Genomic DNA, 19155 nt, shown 5'->3' on the forward strand with positions numbered 1-19155 from the left:
CATTCTTTGTGGAGTTTTCAGTCTATCCATGAAATTCCGTTGAATATGAAAACTGTTCATTAGTCATATCTGATGAGACACACAAAAAGTTTCCCACCTTGTTTGCTCCTTGTTTCAGCTTGATCTCCAGCTTCCCCTCCATCCTGATCGGCTGTACCGCCATCACCTGACACCATCACAGCTGTGAGTACATGTGGGTGACGATAATGATTCATGTAAATGATTATAACAGTTTTTTACCTCATGTCCCGGTTGTTCCTCTGGCAGATTCGACTTCCTGTGTCGCCACGGAGAGGAAGGAGGAGCAAAGTCAGGCGATTCAGTCTCCTCCTTTGTGATTGGTGCATCTTTCAGGGAGTCGGGTGGCATAACCTGTCGAGCAGCAGGTGCAGTTGGAGAATTAGGAACATCAGGTGGCTCACTTAGTTCATGTTTTCTCATCGAAAGCGTTGCCAATTTCGGAGGAATACGTCGTTCTGCGACAGGTGGAAGTGGCAGTTGAGTGGGAGCAACAAGAGGTCTGATCAGTGGAGGTGAGTCGGACAGTGTAGTGGGTCTCTCCGGTTGGTGTGGAGGTTCAGAGTCGAGTTTGAATGTCCGCTCCAGGGAAGTGAGTCTGGGCTTTGGAGACACAGGAGGTTTGGATCTGGGATGAGGAGGTGTGGGAGACGAGGGTGGAGGAGACTGAGGAGGCTTCGGAGAAGAGGAGTCAGCTGATGATCTAAGGACGGAATCCGGATTTAGGCTGGAGTGTCTTATTGGATTTCTCCAGGTCTTTACAGTCACGCTGGGACCAACAGGAGGACTGTCAGCTAATTCTTCTAGACTCTTTCTGGTAATTCGTCTTTTTGATTCTGGTCCGGGGTCCGGAGACGGGCTCGAAGGGGGGCTGACAGAGGCGGTGAGACCGTCTGTTTTCTTGTCCAGTGTGGACGGTCTGATCGTTCTGTCTGTCTGCCTGCCACTGCTGACCCCACGTACAATGTCTCTGGACGAGGACGTCCGCGGGGTCCTCGGTTCCAATGGTTTACTCCTCAGGGAGGACACTCTGGCTGGAGGCCGTCTGTACTGGAGGTCCTTCTCCTCGTCTCCATGAAGACCCAGTCTCTTTTCTCTCTGGCATCAAAAACAAAACACAAAGTTTGAGGATGAGAAAATTGTGTTTTACAGCTTCAGGTTCAACCTCCATTCTCTGCCGTTGTAAAAAAGTAAAGCAGCTAAAGCATGGCATTTATATGTACATCTAAGTACAATGAATATTTAAAATTCAAGTTCTGTTAAAATCAAAAAAATTAAAAACAGGAGAGGAAAAAAAAAAGTGTATAAAACATCAAGACCAGAGTGAAATGCCTAAGGAATGGAAGCTCGGCATTTTCTGAACCTGTAGAATGACTGAGTCAACAATGAAAATGTCATTCACAGTAACATCTTTGTGTATCTCAATAAAGACAATATGGCACCCTTAACATTTCATTGTGAGGCACTTTCTGTTGTGAAGAAACAAAAGTTGGTGAACTGACCTGTGTTTTCTTCTTCTGCAGTGCGATGAAGCGCTCGCTCTGGGCCTGGATCATGGCCTCCAAGTCCTCCTGCCTCTTGAGGAGCTCCAGAACATCAGACACGGAGTCCTGCAGGAACCAGAAGAACAACCTGATTCTGAAAATCTTCTAGTAACGATAAGTTTTAATGCCACGTTATGAATGTTGTATTTGAAACCTGCAGTCCTACTGTGTTCCCACAGTAAAGAACAGTATGTTTATTTCAGCCTGCTGTATTTCCTATTAATGTAGCTCGTTTCTCTATGGGTCGTCCAAACTTTTTCAACCTCCTTTGTACAGATTTTGTTCAACAAATAGTTGAACAAAACAGCATATATTGGGGCAAAATCCCTGAGCTTCCTGCAGATTGAACTATTTTATCGTACCCCGTAGTCCTCAGCCATCAGCGTGCTTTCATAGGAGCTCAGCCAGTGCTCGGCCTGCTCCAGCTCCCTCTGCAGGAGTGAAATCTCCAGCTCCTCCTCATACAGCAGCCTGGTCTCCTCCCAAATCTTCTCCACCCGTACCTCCAACTCCTCCAGCTCACAGATATGCTCCTCCACCTGGGGGACGAAGAAGAGGAGGAATGCGAAATAGGATCGGATAACGACTGTTCTGCCTTCTTCATATGATACATGTGGCTGTGTTACCTCCTGGGACATGAAATTTCCGTCCTCAATCAGCCTCGTTCCTTCGTCTTTCACAGCCTGTGATTTGCTGAGCTGCCTGTCAATCTGAACCCGGTGCTCCTCGTGTTTTTTAATGAGCTGCTCCAGGTCGCTTCCCTCCCTGCTCTGAGCATCTCCTCGCACCAGAGACAGCATCTCCCTCAGCCAGGCCCTGGGACACCAGACAGGAAGTGATCTATAAATTACTGAACATCCAAGCCTACAAAACTGTTCCGGTACTGAAATAAACATGCAGATTTAGTTCCGTTAAATGCATTTACTGATATAAAAATGATTTGCTTATTCTAGAGCTGAAATGATTATTTGATCCAAAAGTCAAATGTTTAGAGAACCTACATGAGTTCAGTCCACTGGGAAAGGTATCTCTGCACGTCTTCAGCCTGGCCCAGTCTGGCCCGGCGCTGGGAGGCCTTGTCCTGGATGCTGGTCCAGCAGGCCTCCAGCTCCTCCAGCCGCTGAGTCACGGAGGATCTGGCCTGAGGCTGCTGTCGGCTCAGGGCCCGGCCCTCCTCTCTGCTCTTGGTCACCTCCTCAGAGATCAGAACCAGGTCTCTCTGATGGGAGACATTGACAACAAGGCAGGTAAATTCTTGTTCTGCTGTCATGCCTCTGTGTTTGGGTGCCTGTTCCTACCTCCAGAGCCTCGTGTTGTCTCAGTAGAGTCAGGATGGAGTGCAGGTCGTGGCCCTGGTCCTCCGAGTCCAGTACAGCCTCCTTCTCGGCCATCCAGCCCTTCAGCTCATCCACGTCGTGATTAAACTGATGAACTTCCCTCGCCGCCTGCAGATTCTGGAGGAAACAAGACAAGCCATCGCTCTCACCATCTCAAACCAAAACTGTGACTCATCCTGAAGTACCCTGCTCATCACATCTATACCTGCTCTCTGGTCCTGATGCTGCTGTTGAGCTCTTCCCACAGCCGGCTGAGGGCATCGTCCCTCCTACGTGCCTGACCGTCCTGCTGCAGGCCCCGACCCAGCTGCTGCACCGAGGTCAGCCTGCTGCGACCCAAACCAGACACCTCCGACACCAGAACCTCCAGCTTCTTCTGAAGAACCTGCAGAACGAGGGAAGGGCAGATGAGAACATCAGCTCGGTTCAAACTTCAATAAAGTCATTCTTGCTGTCATGAGACTCACTTCTACATCCTCCAGATCCTGTCCGCAGTCCTCAGACTCTGCCACTGTCCTCTTGGATGTCAGCCATGTTTGTAGTTCTTTGGCCTCCCTCTCAAACACGTAGAGACGGAGTTGATCTTCCAGAGCAGCGCGACGAGATGCGGACAGTTTGAGGAGAGTCTCGAAGTGTTTGAAGACAGCAGGGAGAGAGTCGCAGATCAGGCGGCTGAAACGGGGACATTCTTCTGTTCTGTCAAGTTAATATTTAAAAAAAAACAAAAAAAAACGGAAATATTACCCGGGATGTTACAAACCAGTTGGGGTGTCCGAGGTGCTGCAGCGACGCGCCGCTCTCCCGCAGCCTCTCCACCGTCCTCCTTTGGTTCTCCAGCTCCACATCCACAGAGTCCAGCTTCCTCAGCAGAGCCTCCGTCACCTCCTCGCTCCTCCCACAGTCCCGAGACTCCAAACCTGCCCGCTGCTCCTCCAACCACAGCTGCAGCTCCGACACCTCCACACACACAAACGCGCGCACGCACACGCACACGCACACACACACGAATAACCAAATCTACTACATACCTCCAGACATTTCTATTAATTTGTTCAGTTTGAGGACAGTCTCCCACACGCTTCACCATTCATTATTATATGATCACATCTTGTCTGTCTTGCTGCTGTTACCTCTGCGAGGAAGGTGTGGATGCTGACTGCCTCCTGCAGGAGCTTCCCCTTCTTCTCTGCCTCCATGGTCAGCTCCTCGTGGAGACTCTTTAGGTCCTCCAGACGCTCCCGGATGTCGTGAGATGCAAAGTGACGACCTCTGACCTGAGGGCGTCGATTATATTATAAGATTCACAGTGCATATCCAAGAGGTTGCAGCTTTAGCAATGGCTAAATCTGGCACTGAAACTGAAGAGCTGATGCTCACTCACCAGACTACGCCCCGCCTCCTGGACGGCCTGGACCAATGGGGCGCGGCTTGAGATCTCTTGCGTCATAGCCTGACAAAATAATTATGTATAAACATTTCCTTCAATGAACAGAACATAAACAAGCCTAAATGTGGATCATTTAAATTTTTTTTAGATGTTTTAACTACTCTCTGATCATTTATAGACCAAACAACTAATGAGCAGCGTCACTGAGCTGTCCGTGGTTTACCTGGTGTTTGTGGAGCAGATGCTGGCTGCTGCTCAGGGAGCTCCCCCAGTCTTTGGCAGTGATGGAGGGCAGCCTTTCGCTCAGCCAGGCCACCTCCTCCTCCAGGTCTCTGTAGAACTGGAACAGAACCTGCCAGGCCTCCAGGGTGTCCCTACGACTCTGCATGGGCCCCGACAGATTGTTGTATCTGACAGAGCAGATACAACTGATGTGAGTACATCTGGTGTTTTAAAATGAATATACACACTACAGTGACTTTATTGAGACAGAGTGTATATTTCCTGTTAGCTGGTATGCTAAGGGTATTTAAAAGAACAACAAAAAGGCCACCAGACAATACACTGATACCTACCAACTTTAAACATCATTAGTATGACTGTATGTAAGACGCTGCTGTTAAGTGAAACATTGTTAAATAGGCTTCAAACATTTGCTGTTTCTCCATTAGTGACATATTTTTCCTTTGTATAATATTAGGTCTTTTTTGCATCAGTCTTTTGAGTTGCAGCATGATGAGATCTAATGTGATCCATTCACTTAAGCAAAAAATGATGTTCCTCTTGAAGTACAGAGACAAACAACTGATGTTTATACATTACATATACAACCCAGTCAAATGTATCTTAGCTCAAACAACAACCAATTAACTGTTAGCAGACCTGTTGATGGTGAGCGCCACTCTGGTCTGGATCTCCTCAGCCAGAAAGTTTCCCTGAGAGTGGAAGCTCTTCGCCGTCTCCACCAGACCCTGATGAATAAAATGCACAGATATATGGAAAATGAACTCCTTCCTGCTTCTCAGTTTCGCTATAGAAGAAGCAGACCTACAAAAATATTTACAGAAATACTCTAATCTTAATCTTTTGTGTGTACTGTATGTAACTCTAGTAGGAACTCTGAATGGCTGTTTAACTTTGGTGTCTTTAAGGAGTCAGATTTTGTCATGAATGCACGGGGGGGGGACAGGATGGTTTTGCATGTCTGCTTTGACTCTAATTAATAAAAGTCGACCACCTGGATTCGGTCTCTGTGTCCGTCCACTTCCTCCTCCAGCCCCTGCAGAGCCTTCAGCAGCCTGTTGACGGAGGGCAGGTCGCTGCCACAGTCCTCATTGGTCAGCTCCTTCGCCACCGACCCCACACACTGCTCCATGTCGTCCAACGAACGCTGGAACTGCAGCGCCTGAAAACACAAATACAACACTGAATACTTTCAGCAGTTTATGGCCCCCTCTGCTGACAACGTTCCACTGATCTTAGGGTCTCTGGTGTTAGCGTCTCTACATGCAGTACTCAAGTTGAGGAAACAAAATGCAAGTCCCCATTAAGTAAATAGTTCCAGTTTAGTAAGGTTTATGTTAGTTGGGGTAAGTTTAGGTTCAGGTCTAAGCCTCTGAAGCGATGGATACATGACCGTGTGGGAATGTGTACCTGGTAGGCCTCCTGCAGTCTGGTTTTCTTCTCCTTGCAGTTGCTGATCAGAGCGTCCCAGCTGTCCGTCAGCTCTCCGAGTCGAGGTCGAACCTTCATGTCCGCTGGCCGAGACTCCGACAGTAGCTTCTCTCCTTCCTGAGAAACATGGAGGATCGGATCAAACACACTTCCTGTCAGGTCCAGTTCAAATTCTACTGTCCCATCCCAAGAAAGTAAACAAACAAAGGTGTCCAAAGTGTTGGGGAAAAAAAAACCACGACTGTGAATTATGCCGCTTGTGCTCGTATTGCTCATTTTCACGTGCACAACGTGGAAGTCGTCAAACAAAGCAAAAGAATGCAAGAAATTCGGACGTCTTTTGCTCGTGAAGTCATGAAGCAGCATCGGTTGACGTCCACTATTATACACCAAACAGGATGAAATCATCAACGGTCCTGCTGACATCCTTTGTCCTTTCTGGCCGGGCTGTGATCATGCAGAATGTGAAAACACACCTTGGTGAGGGAGTCCACTCTGTAGCGGTTGGCGAGGATCTCGGCCTCGAAGCTCTGATGTTTCAGCAGCTTGGCCTGAAGATTTGTTGGTTCCCTCCAGCTCTCATCCAGCGCCACAGCGTTACGCTCATTCAGCCAAACACAAACCTGAAAAAAAAACACAAAAACATTTACTACAGATACTTGGAGAACAATAGATATTAAGACCACAGCAGCGTGCTGTGGATAAGAGGAGAGTCCAGTAGAGTACCTGGTAGCTGCTGGATAAGAACTGCTGCAGCTGCAGAGATCGATCCAGAGCTTTGTGACGAGATCTGCTCTGCTGCTGCAGCTGACTCCGCCTACACAGGTTATCAGGCAGACAGGTAAACACAAACAGACAAACGCAACAGCATTTTTGACTGGAAAAGGGTCTGACTGAGAAGTCTGATAATTACCTGGTGGCCAGCGCTCTGCTCTTAGCTCTGATGTTCTCCGCATCGTAGTGCTTCTGCTGGATCATCTGCTGGGACAGTTTCTCCACCTGGTCCAGCTGGTCTCCCCGAGCCTCCAGAGACTCCTCAAACTGAATCTGCTTCCTCTGCAGAGTCTCCACCTCCATCAACGAGGTCTAAAAACACAAACACAACAGTTTTAAAGAAAGTGGTGTCTCCCCACGCTGGCTAATTTCCTAAAAGAAAGCCCTCCTTACACCCAGGTCCTGATTGGCCAGGAAGGCTTCGTTGTTGCTCAGCCAGCTCTCACACTGCTCCACAGAGGCAAGGAAGACCTGCGGGACGGAGAGAAAAGTGACAATCAGCATGAGTCAGTCTCATCGCTGAAGTTGTGTATGAAAATTACAGATCCATCCTGTTCAGCCAGCAAAAGTTTCTCAAAATGTCACAAATGTGTTGCATCACTATGAATTATAGAAACACAATAGAATACAATTCAAATTTTGAGATTGTTGTTCTCGGCAGTCACAGATATAAAGTATAAGCACATAATAATTTCAATATTAATAGCATTCATTGAATTCATTGCTTATATTAAGTAAAAATTTTGTCTGTAAATTTGTTTTGAGACTGATTTTCTTATTAATCTTAATATGATATAATACAATAATAAATATGTTTGGGAACAACTGTTCTAATTTGTTGAAGTTAATCTGAGATCATCACCTGCAGCGTGTGGGCCTGCTCCAGGGTCACGTTACGGTCCAGCCAAGCTCGGTCCAACCCGGCTTTAGCTTCCTCCAGTTGCTTCAGAGCATTCTGGATCTCTGCCTTTGAGCTGTGACTGGACCGGATCAGACCCAGACCGAAGTCCCGCACGGAGTCGATGCGCTCAGTGCGGGCGTCGATCTCCGTCTGGAAAACAGCAGAGTTTGTTCACAGTTTACTGTTACATGAAATGCAGCAAGTACTGAACAGATCTCACCTTCCAGTCCTGATGCTCCACGATGAGCCGGTCAGCCTCAGCTCTGGTTTTCGGGAGTCCTTTCTCTTTCATGTCATTGCTCTGTTTGACGCCCCACTCCAGCAGGAGGCGCTGGTTGGCCTTAAACAGCTGCAGCTGGTGAGCCTCATCCAGCTTCTCCTTCCTAAAACAACATTTTCCATGAGTCCATCTGCTCAACATCAAAGAAGATTTCCTTTTATATCAAAATCCCAATTGGAGAGAGCTATTTTCAAACCTTTAGTGTCTGGCTGTACCAAAATTTTCAACATTGACAACAATTAAAATTTGAATTACTGTTGCTTCTGCTAGTAATAAAATAATCACCGGTGTTGGACTTCCTTGTCCAGAGTCTTCAGAGCCTTCTGGACCTCCTTCTGTTTGACCTTCAGCTTGTCGCTCATCACTGATCGAGCCTTCATGTGATCTGAGACCTCTTCCTCCAGAGACTGGAGAGGCGGGAAGGGTCAGGGGTGTTATTTGTGTACAAATATAATAGAAAAAAAATTGTTTTAATTTTAGTCAAATTATATTCTTTCGCTGATTATTTTTGCCAGTTTTAATAACTAAAACTAAAGTTTTAAACAAATTGTTATATCTTCAAAGAATTTTGAGGCTGTAGTTGTCTTCATCTTTGTGTATGGGTACCATGGTTACAGGTGTTACCCTGGTCTATTGCAGGTTGATAAAAAAAAAAAAAAGGCTCCATATCCCTCTGCTCTGCAGTGAAAATAGTCTCTTGGCATCAAACTCTGAACAATGATCGTTCAGCACAGTGAAGCTCAAACATCCAAGAGACGAAATGCCGACAGTTGCAGCCCTGCTTGCCTCACCTTTGACCTCTCCTGGATGACCCCGACCTCCCTCTCCGTTTCCTCATGGCGTCTGATCAGGTTCTCTACGCTCTCCACATCAGAGCCACAGTCCTGATCCTGCAGCTGCAGCATCTACAGGGAGAGGAGAGGTTCTTCGTTGAAATACAACAAAGAAACATCTTGATAGAAGTGTACTATGAAAGTATAAACAGGTGACGGACCTTCTCGTTGGCTCTGTCTCGGACCTCTTCCAGCTCTCTGATGAGGCCGTGGACCACCAGAGCCCCCTCCAGTTTCTTCTTGTAGTTGCTCAGATCTCCGTGAAACTTGCTCCACCTGGAAGAGACGAGAAGTTTAAACACGGACTGAGAAAAAAAAAAAAGAAGAAAACCCACAGATGTGAGATCACGGTAGAAGTGTCACCTGTCGTTGAGCTGCTGCCTCCTCTGTCTCACAGTCACCAGTTCATCAGCGCTCTGTCTTTTCTCCAGTCGGCCCGCCAGTCTGTTGATGGCTGTGATGTGAGCGTCGTCCACTGTTGCTTCCTGCAGATTAAATACACCTTCATCATTATCTCTGGCTGTCAGTCTGAAGCAGTTTGACCTACTGCTGCCCTTTTAATCAGTAAACCATGTTATTGAATAAGATAGAGAACACTGGAGAGCAAATGTAAGCAAACTGGATAATCACAATAATAATAATAAATGTAGACACAATATTTCACTCTGGTTCTTTGACAGATATTCTGTCCGCCTCATTTCTGCTGTAAAGACGCCGGAGACACTTTGCACTTGTTTTTAGTAGTTGTGAAATAATCTGTGGCAGAAAAACACATTACAGGAGCCTTCAGAAACTCCTGCAGGTAAAACTGGTCTAACCAAACACCTTCAGTCATTGCCGCCAGTATTATAGCAATAAAAAAAAGCATCATTTTGCAGCATCTTTTTTTCAAAAACTGCATTGCAGTTTGGAGAGTTTTTGCTGTAAAATTGCGTGAACTGAAAAAATGTCAAGTCGAGGAAAAAATTTGAAGGAAAAAGTTGTAGACTCTGTATGCCTTAATAAAATGACACCCAACTAATTTGGCAGGAGTGTTCATAGTTGCTCACAGCTCAGTTCTGCCTGACATCCGTTACTCACCCCGTCTCCACTTCCCCTGAACTCGTTGAGCTTCTTCAGCAGCTGAACTCCATGTTCATAGTCTTTTCCAACATCTCCAACATTCACCATCACCTCCTGACAAACAGACAGGTCAGAGAGAACGGACGTTACAGACTGGAAACACAATCTAATACTGATCTAGTTTCATGTATGTCAGCAGAGTGATCAGTGTGTGGCTTTCCATCCGTCTTCTACCTTGTGTCTGATCCAGGCCTCCACCTCTTCCACCTTCTGCAGGAACTCCAGGAAGTCTCTGTTATCTTCCAGAGCTTTCCCTCTGGTGGCCACAGCCTTCTTCAGCTCCTCCCAGTGGAGCTCCAGCGTCGCGGCGCTCCTCTTTACCTCTTTGGCCCGCGGGTGGTGGAGGGAGACCAGCTCTCCTCCGGCCTGGAGGCACAGAAGGCACAGCCTGATCTCAACAGATCTCTTCACATTTCATTAAATCTCTTCATAATTAATTGTATCTGAACATGTCTTCACCTCTTCACTAAACTCATGTCTTACACCTCATCAACTCATCTCACCACGTGATCTCCACCAAACTTCATCTACTTGTCATCTCATCTGTCTCCACCGTTTCAGGTCGCATCATTATATTTATTACAGATCATGTTACCATCTTACCAGCAGCACAGAGCTGATGATCTCGCTGTGAGCCAGGATTTCGGCCTCGAACACCTGATGTTTCTGGAGGAGCTTCATCTTCGTCTGCAGGTTGCTGAGGTCGGCTTTACCGTCCTCCGCCATCTTCTGCATCCGCTCAGACACCCACTCCTCCGCCTGACAGGACGACAGAAACAAGGACAGACATAGAGGAAACACGTGTGTGAAGAACTAAACCAGAATAGGGAAATACGGTCTTTGATTGGTCAGTCGATTACCTCTGCAACATCTTGGTTGAAGATGCACAGAAGCCTGGACAGTTCCAGCTCATCCCCGCGTTTGACGGACAGCTCTCTGATCCTATCACGTCTCTGGAAGAGAGCTTTGAGTTTGGTTTGGACGCGCCCGCTCTTCTCTCTGCTCAGCTGCTTCTTCAAACGGTCGGCCAGCTCCTTTAGAGAGAACAGCTGGACAGACAAGACGAGTCAAAATCTAGATCTCTTTTTGGGGTCCTTAGAAGATCCTGTCAGCTAATACGGGCCATAAATCAGATGTATCAAGTATTATATGACCAACTACTGAAGCTTCAATGACACCACGTCTGTTTTGCACACCTTGTCCTCCTGCGAGCTGAGCAGCTTCTCAAAAGCTTCGTGGCGTTTGATCAAACCCTCCGTCTCATCCACTGTGTTTCCCAGAGTGCTGCTCTGCAATAGGATCTGTGGACACACCGCAGAGGTTTCACCGCCAATGACACAGAGTTATTCCTGCGGTGTTTTGCGTTTAAGAAATAAAACAGAGAATGCGTTCACCTCCTGTGAGCCGGAGGTCTTGTCCATGCTGTTCACATCTCTGTAGAAGACCTGCTCCAGGTGGACCGTTTCTAACCAGCGTTGCTTCTTGTTCCACTGCTCCTCCAGTTTATCTTTCTCGGCCTGCAGAGCCCCCAGCTTCTCAGACACCTGAAAGAACAAGACAAAGTTTAACATTTCTGACATCTAACGTCAACTTTATTCAATACCTGGTGTTGATGCACGCTGTTCCTCTCAATAAAACATTTGACATTTGTTTATGAACTGTCCCCCCCAGCTCCTCTGCACCTCCTTCCTGTTGCTCCTGTCCTGTGTCTGCAGCTCCTCTCCCATGTCCAGAGCCTGCTGGTAGGTCTCCTGTCTGGCCTCCATCTCAGCCCACAGCTGCTGGTGTTGAGCCAGCTGGAGGTCGGCGGTCGCCACGTCGCTGATGCTCTCCTCGGCCGCCATCGCGCCAATCAGCTGGCTGCACCACAGGAAGTAGTCCTGGGCCTGAAGGAGACATGTTGTTCAGGTATGAGAAGCAAGGGAAGTGAATTCAGTTTTTCAGAAAACCTGCAGACGCCCTGCGTCCATTCGTTTGTTCTCACCGTGTTGAGGAATAGATATCGCTGGCTGGCCAGTTTAAGCTCCTCCTCCCTCTGCTCGCTGTGAAGTCGGAGCTCCTCCCACCGCTCCACCACCTCCTGCTGCATTTCCTGTAGGCGGAGCTTCAGCTGAGGAGTGCAGAGGTCCAGCATGGAGTCGATGGCGTCCAGCTGCTCCTGCAACTGTAGAGAAAGAGATGCGTTAATACTTTAAACCCAAGTTCGTGCATCATCTCTCTGACTCACTCTCATTCTCTTCTTGAGCTGACTAATTTTTTCCCCACTTATTCACACCTATTGTGATAACAGTCATTATTCTCAGTTTGTACCTGTTGCTCTGTGAGGGCGAGCTCGTGAAGCAGAGCTTCATGTTTCCTCAGCTGTGACATCACTCCTCGCAAATCCTTCGCCACGTCATCAGGGATGCTCTTTTGTCGCTCCTACAGAGAGAAGTGGAGAAATTTTAGTGATACTAAGCAGGAACATACTCAAGTTTGGTTGTATGATGTTTGTAGCTATGTACGGAGGAGTAGATGGATACCCGGATGAGAGTCAGCGCATCACTCAGGTCTTGGTAGAAGCGGTGACATTCCTCGGCTCTCTGCAGCTGATCCTGACGCTCCTTGGCCACGCCCTTCAAGTCCTCCCAGTATGCACTGCAGAAACAGAAATAACAAACACAAGAAGACAAAGCTAAGTCTGTCATTTGTGTAAAACTGCCTTCAACAAGTAAAGTACATTTTCAAATCATCCCGTATTACAGTGGGATGGTCTGGCTGACTATCGTTGCTGCTGTGTGAATACCTGAGCTGCTGCAGTATCTCTCTGACTGCGGAGCGCTGTGGGTGTTTGTTGCGGATCAGTCGAGCAGCCAGGTCGCTGCAGCTCTGCAGTCTGTCCTCTCCGACCTCCAGCTGCTTCAGGAATCCTTCAAACTTCCCACGAAGCAACTGAAACATCGCCCACAGACACAGTCTTTACCCTCGCAAAAAGTACGTTTTTAACTATATTTATAATATTAACAATCAGTGTGTAAAGACATGTAACCTGAACATGTTGGTAGTCATTGCCCAGGTCCTGAGACTCCACTGTCTGCCTCTGCTGGTTCATCCAGTCCTCGAACTCTGAGGACTCTCGTCTGAACTCGTGGAGATGAAGGACTTCCTTCAACCTCTGACCCCTGACAGGAGGCACATGGACAGTTAGACACACAGGAACACAGACAGGTGGAAAATAAGGCCAAGAACAACAGAAAACGTTGAGGCATCACCAGAAAATAAAAAAAATATCAACCATCATTTATCACTGATCAATCAGCAAAGATAACAATGTGGATCACATGATCACCCTTACAGAAATCTGAGCTATGATCCAGCAGCAGGGCTTTAATATCACATATAATTCAAATCAAAACCTTTTTTCAATGTTATACCAGCCCCAAAAAAAACAATAAGGCCTCTGGTTATTTATTAAGTACATTCTTGTGTAGTATGAGTGTGGATTTACCGGAGTGCAGCCTGGTGCTGCAGCTGTTGGTTCAGGCTGCTGAGGCGACTGAAGGGTCTGCTGAGCTCCTCCAGGCTCCAGTTCTGACACGCCTGCTCCACCTGGTCTCCCAACTCCTCCACCTCCACCTCCAGCACCTCCAGCTGGCCCTCCAACACCTGCAGGACCACAAGGGTACAGTTAACCGATTCGCTGAATGCACGTTTTGACGAAAAAGTAAAATACCCATAAATTTCTCTGATCCCACAATGCTGTTTACTTACTTTCTGTTGTTTTTATTAAGATGGAAACTGAAATAATTTCCACAGGGCACAATTACAGGTCCTTTATCGATTAGGTGAGCTGGAGACCAATCAGAATGTGTGTTGTACCTGGTGTTTGGTGAGGAGGCTCTGTGTGGCCAGCTGGTCTTTGCCGTAGTCATCGGTGTTCACCAGACTGAGCATCTCAGTGAGTCTGGACTCCAGCTCTGAACAGTCCAACAGCAGCTGGATACGACAAGTATTCAGGGACAAATTAGCAATTTTTCAGCACAAAGTGCTTTCAAATAAAAAACTAACCAGTCAGTGAGGTAGCTGAAGTATTAATTGCCTTCTTTAAGGGTATTTTTTATGAGGTGGGACAAGAATCAGAATTCTCCTCTAAAGGAAATTTTGCTTTTTGTCTCACCTGTTCTCGGGTGACGGCCTTGCTCAGGTGAGTTGCTCTCCTGTTGCAGGCCTCCTCGAGCTCCTCCCACTCTGTACTCAGGTGGTTGCACCTGCAAAACCAAGAGAAATCTACACTTTCTTACAGAGCCAAAACACAGGAACTACAAATTTGGTCAACACCAAGTGAAGACTGAGCATTACACTTTTATCAACAATCGACCCTAAAGATAGACAAATAATGGCACCTCTGGAGCACTTCCTCTCTGTCTAATTTGCTGGATTTGGCCAGGCTCTGTCCCTTCTTCAGGACATGGTTCATGTGTTTTCGGTGGGCGTTCATTTCGGCCTGCAGCTCCTGGGTGAACACACAAACATGCCTGGCATGAGCTTCGGTAAAGAAATACACCTTAAAAACAGACCTGCACGTGTCATAAATCATCCTTCTGTTTGTTTTCACCATCATTAAACCCTGAAATGCTTCAATGAACAAATAGGAGAAAAGTTGACTTTTTACAGGTTAGTAAAGAACTGAACTCCAACTGGCACCTTGTGTTTCTGCATGAGGCTGATGGCTCCAGCCAGAGACTTGTCGTATCCTGTCGATCCGGAAGCAGGAAGGTGTTCAGAGATCCAGCTGAGCTCCAGGTCCACGTCATGATAGAACCCAAACAGCAGCACTGACGCCTCCAGCTGAGCTCGACGCTGGTCCAGAGGTTTCTGCAGGGATTTGAACCTGCAGCACACAGCTCATCAAGTTTACATCATCAAGTGTAATTATAATATTGACAAATAATAATTTGGCCAACAATTAAAAGCTGATTCGGATCAGCTAACACTCCTCCCCTTCAGTGTGTGAAGAGTGACTTACAAAGTGAGGTAAGTGTCTGTCTCCTGGAGGATCCGGTGAGAGTCGAAGTGGTTGGACGCAAGGTGTTTGGCCCTGCTGACGATGGAGTTGATCTTCTCCGCCAGCTCCTTGGCCTCCTGCTCCAGCTGCTGATGCTCCTGCACACAAAACCACAGCACTTACTGACAGTTAACTACCAAACCAAAGCGTTACTTCAATATTACACTTAGCTCTTACCTTCAGCAACTGCCGACTGGAGCGGAGGTCGTGACCTTTAGCTGCGTTGTTCAGCATCCACTGGATGGCCTCGATCTTCAGCTTCGCATCCTGAGGAGGAAAGAAAACATTTTCTCAGACAAAAGCCCAATTTAGACGGGATGTGTGTCTCCAGGGAAGGTGGGGTGATTTCAATATTACCTGTACCCTCCTCAGTAATGATTAATTACTTAATTTCAATTATTCACATTTATCAGGCTACTCACTGGACCCCCTGTAGTTAAAAGTTTTTACTGCACTTGGATGGATGTTAGTTTCTCATCGAGTGATTTACCTGCAGCAGCTCCATCAGCTGCTCCTGCTGTCCCGCCTGTCTCAGCTTGTCCCCCCTGTCGGCCATCTTGTCCTGCAGTCTCTTCCACCGGCTGCTGAGCTGCGAGGACTTCCTGCTGATGCTCTGGCTGTTGTGGTGCTTTTCAGCGATCATATCCTGTCCAATCTGAACACACAGGACACACAAATGCACTCGAGGTGACAACTCAGTAAATGTGTCCTTTTTGTGTGCGTCATGCCTTTGAAATCCGGTAAACAGCTGTCAGACGTAACTATTTTTCTCCTGCAGAAGTCATCACACTGAAAAACCAAGAAGTTCTAGTTTACCTGAACCAGGCCGTCCAGCCAGACCTGGTTGGCCTGCATCTCTTTCTCCGCGGCCTCGTGTTTTTTCAGCTTCCGGAGGATGTTGGTGGGGTCGCGGTACGACTCGTCCTCGGCCACCTTAAACTTCTCCTCCATCCACAGCAGCAGCTCGTCTGCGTCTCTCTGGAACTCCTGCAGCACAGAACACCAGGAAATGTTGAACTCTAGACTCTAGATGTTATATATATGACCTTTATTTAACCAGGTAAAATCAATTGAGAACCCATTCTCATTTACAATGATGACCTGTCAACACAGTCCACAATGTTCAATGTAGGAGCTGAACAGTGCAAACAACATGCAACAGCCTTCTTTGAGTAGCAGAGCTAAAGATCTATGGCCACACTGTTGTTGGTAAGATGATAATTATAATAATAATACCTGATATTTCTTGGAGGCCAGCAGCAGATTCCTCCTCTGCCCGCTGCTCTCTTTCAGCCTTTTGTTGGCCTTCTGGATGCTCCTGCTCTGCTCCTTGATGCTGAACGATAAACTCAGTGGTTTGACAACAGTTTACAAGGACTGTGTGTGACCCCAATTTAACATTTATTTCACTGAGAAGCTGCATATTTTCTTTCCATTTAAACAGACGAACACTGGAGACATTTATCTCTTACTTAAAAAAACAACAAAAAAAAAACAGACGGCTGCTAACTAAAGGCAGGGCAAGTATATGAAATTCGACCAAACTGAGAAAACTCAGAGGTTCTGTATTACAAGAAACGGTTTAAATCTTACATATTGCACCCTTATGTCATCATTTCTGCTTTGTTCTCTTACTGTTTTGATGCGTAGTGTTGCTGGTTGATGAGCTCCTGGCTGCGTTCCACAAAATGTTCCACTCGCTGGTCCAAAGCCTTCAGGAGACCTTCGAGCTCGTCCTGCCGGCCGAGCAGGCTGTGAACGCTGTCCACCGAGTCCTGCATCAATAAACACAAATGTGTTCATCAGTATCTGCATGTTTTAATGGCAAAACATATTTAGAGCTTCTGGATCTCACAGATTACTGCAAATGTATGTTTAAAGATTCATAGTCAATGGTTCAAATTTGAGGTTCAGAGGAGATGGACAATTGAGAGAGGAGCATCCTCACCCCGATGTCTTTGACCCTCAGTCGGGCTTCGTGTCCGGACAGCGCCGCCTCGATCCGCTCCCCTTCCTGGTTCAGCCTCTGGAGTTCCACGCCCTGCTCCAAATGCTGCTTCCTAAAGGCCCACAGGTCGTCCAGCTTGGACCAATCAGATTTGAGATTATCCAGAATTTCTTGGATGTCGGCGCCACCTGCCTTCCCATTGGAGGAACCCTGCTGAAGAGATTTCCCCAACTTCTCCATCTCCTTCATCCTGACAAACACAAACACAGTGGACACACACGGCTTATAGAGATAATAAACAATGGCTTCATACAATTAATTATTAAGAATAATAAGATACTGCTCAGTAAAATCAGTCTGAACAATGATGAACATCAGGCTAAACTCAGTTCAATTGCCTGGCCAGCAAAATTGAAATAAAAAATTTACAAATTGTGCATAAGATTGATTTTTAAAACAACAATTTTAGCAAGGATAATTACTCTGGTAAAATAGTATTGACAAAAAATGCACTAACATTAAAAAATGAAATTAGAAACTAGAATTTTGCATTTAGATTTTAAGTCAGCTAGTAAAAAAAAAAAAATTGAATTTAAAGTCAATTTAAATTCCTTGTCATTACCAACTAACAATTAAAGCATCAATATATATTTTCTTGAAAAATCTAAACCCTGCCTCATCCTCTTTACCTGCTCCTCTGCGCCTCCATCTCCATCCGGAGCTCCTGGTGTTGCTCCAGCAGAGTGACGGCCGAGGCCACGTCTCCGGCCGTCTCCTCCTGCAGGAGGCGCTCCTGAACCGAACCCGCCCAGTGATGCAGCTCCTTGGCCTGCTGCTGGAAGCGCTGCAGCCTGCGGGCTTCCTCCAGGAGGCACTGTCTATCTCTGGCCTGCTGTTTCACCTGAGCAACAACGGAGGAGAAAAACTCTTACACCATTTAATAATACACTTTGGTGATGCCCACTCGCTGGAGTCGACTCCCCTGTGACTCCTCACCTGCTTCAACATGGCCTCCAAAACTCGAACCTCCTCCATGATGGCTGCACTCTCTGCTGGACTGCAGTCCTGCTTCCTGTAACACAGGAAATGACATCATGAACTGCAAGGTGCTCTGAAGCATCTTTGGGAATTCAGCTGGTGAACTCGAAAAAGACTGAATACGAAAATTAAGGAATTTCAGTTGATGCGTTTTTGTCCAAAACTTAATAAAATGTGTTAAATAATACCAAAAAACAATTAATAAAGTATTTACAGTTTCCTCTCAGTCTTTTTTAAAGTCCTTAACCGCTCTTAAATTAAATAAATAAATAATTGAATTAAGAATATTTCTTTATACTGAAATTACCATATCGAGTTTGAATGAATTGTTATTAAATCATTTTCTTCAGGAAATTGTATTCAGGTTTTTTTTTTATGACAGATACCCTTGTTTCAGCCCAAAGTCCTACAGTCTAATTCAGACACGTACATCTTAGCAACGCTCTTCAGGTAGGCGATCTTGCCCTCCAGCGTCTGGATGTCTCTGAGGGCCTGAGCCTGGTTCTTCTCCTCGGCCAGCAGGGTGAAGGAGCTGCAGCCCACGTCCACGGTGTCGAGCCGGGACAGCTGACCCTGCAGCTGAACTTTAGCCTCCTCGCAGCTCTGCAGGAAGGACTGAACGTCCGCTGTGCTCAGCAGCTCGTGTCCTTTTTCATCCTTCAGCTGCTGGATCCGATCCCACCTGCAGGACACGAGGAACCAGACTACCATGAACTCCTGGTGATTGCAGATACATCTTCATTTGGAGAGCTTCCGATATCGGTAAATGTAAACTCGTATACCAGGCTTCTTTATCGCCTTGTCTGCATTTATTCATACCAAAAGTGAGAAAATCGTTTTTGGGGTGTGTCACCGAGAAATTTTAAATCTGTATTATCTGTGTCACTTTTTAACCACATGTTAGTTTGTGGTTGTTTTATTTGGACTGTTGATGTTTTGTTTGCACCTGTTGGAAACTCTCTTCTGTCTGGCCTGGATCTCTCTCTGTTTCCTGTGTCGACTCTTCACCAGCTCCTCTGCCGTTTTAATGATGTCATCCAACTGACCACGCCCACTCACCAACTCAGTCAGGAAGTTCTTAAAAAAAAATTAAGAACAGGAGGACATAGTCAAACAAGTCAATATTTTATTTTGAAAAACATCAATCAGACTTGCAGTGATGTGCCAGTCAAATAGAGGAATACCAAGGAATTAAGAGCTTCATTGAAATTGAAATACAGGTTTTGGACAAGGTTTGATATGTCCAAAGAAACAC

General features: G+C 46.5%; 1 protein-coding gene across 1 annotated transcript in view; it reads right to left on the reverse strand.

Annotated features, from left to right (window-relative positions):
• sptbn5 (spectrin, beta, non-erythrocytic 5) overlaps positions 1–19155 on the reverse strand; it is a 35403-nt gene that overhangs the window by 3276 nt on the left and 12972 nt on the right. The window contains exons 21-74 of the mRNA XM_069717714.1: positions 18847–18977; positions 18331–18582; positions 17859–17934; positions 17552–17763; positions 16863–17112; positions 16550–16689; positions 16151–16250; positions 15731–15901; positions 15405–15569; positions 15092–15181; positions 14876–15012; positions 14554–14740; positions 14253–14362; positions 14027–14117; positions 13729–13845; positions 13358–13515; positions 12899–13031; positions 12656–12801; positions 12393–12507; positions 12181–12291; positions 11855–12034; positions 11553–11756; positions 11265–11414; positions 11067–11171; positions 10731–10919; positions 10474–10629; positions 10045–10236; positions 9829–9924; positions 9112–9233; positions 8910–9024; positions 8707–8820; positions 8201–8322; positions 7856–8018; positions 7597–7785; positions 7128–7205; positions 6874–7046; positions 6687–6777; positions 6437–6583; positions 5940–6077; positions 5524–5691; positions 5169–5257; positions 4510–4696; positions 4281–4349; positions 4030–4173; positions 3660–3856; positions 3367–3571; positions 3105–3284; positions 2861–3016; positions 2564–2781; positions 2189–2378; positions 1925–2101; positions 1521–1628; positions 241–1116; positions 98–166 (exon numbers count right to left, since the gene is read on the reverse strand). Coding sequence (XP_069573815.1) covers positions 98–166; positions 241–1116; positions 1521–1628; positions 1925–2101; positions 2189–2378; positions 2564–2781; positions 2861–3016; positions 3105–3284; positions 3367–3571; positions 3660–3856; positions 4030–4173; positions 4281–4349; positions 4510–4696; positions 5169–5257; positions 5524–5691; positions 5940–6077; positions 6437–6583; positions 6687–6777; positions 6874–7046; positions 7128–7205; positions 7597–7785; positions 7856–8018; positions 8201–8322; positions 8707–8820; positions 8910–9024; positions 9112–9233; positions 9829–9924; positions 10045–10236; positions 10474–10629; positions 10731–10919; positions 11067–11171; positions 11265–11414; positions 11553–11756; positions 11855–12034; positions 12181–12291; positions 12393–12507; positions 12656–12801; positions 12899–13031; positions 13358–13515; positions 13729–13845; positions 14027–14117; positions 14253–14362; positions 14554–14740; positions 14876–15012; positions 15092–15181; positions 15405–15569; positions 15731–15901; positions 16151–16250; positions 16550–16689; positions 16863–17112; positions 17552–17763; positions 17859–17934; positions 18331–18582; positions 18847–18977 — 8649 coding nt within the window. The remainder of the gene's footprint in view (positions 1–97; positions 167–240; positions 1117–1520; positions 1629–1924; positions 2102–2188; positions 2379–2563; positions 2782–2860; positions 3017–3104; positions 3285–3366; positions 3572–3659; positions 3857–4029; positions 4174–4280; positions 4350–4509; positions 4697–5168; positions 5258–5523; positions 5692–5939; positions 6078–6436; positions 6584–6686; positions 6778–6873; positions 7047–7127; positions 7206–7596; positions 7786–7855; positions 8019–8200; positions 8323–8706; positions 8821–8909; positions 9025–9111; positions 9234–9828; positions 9925–10044; positions 10237–10473; positions 10630–10730; positions 10920–11066; positions 11172–11264; positions 11415–11552; positions 11757–11854; positions 12035–12180; positions 12292–12392; positions 12508–12655; positions 12802–12898; positions 13032–13357; positions 13516–13728; positions 13846–14026; positions 14118–14252; positions 14363–14553; positions 14741–14875; positions 15013–15091; positions 15182–15404; positions 15570–15730; positions 15902–16150; positions 16251–16549; positions 16690–16862; positions 17113–17551; positions 17764–17858; positions 17935–18330; positions 18583–18846; positions 18978–19155) is intronic.

This window comes from Brachyistius frenatus, unplaced genomic scaffold (assembly GCF_029030835.1).
Source record: "Brachyistius frenatus isolate BFR_SWC_R1_liver_20210118 unplaced genomic scaffold, ASM2903083v1 Contig_178, whole genome shotgun sequence".
NCBI classification, from domain to species: domain Eukaryota; kingdom Metazoa; phylum Chordata; class Actinopteri; family Embiotocidae; genus Brachyistius; species Brachyistius frenatus.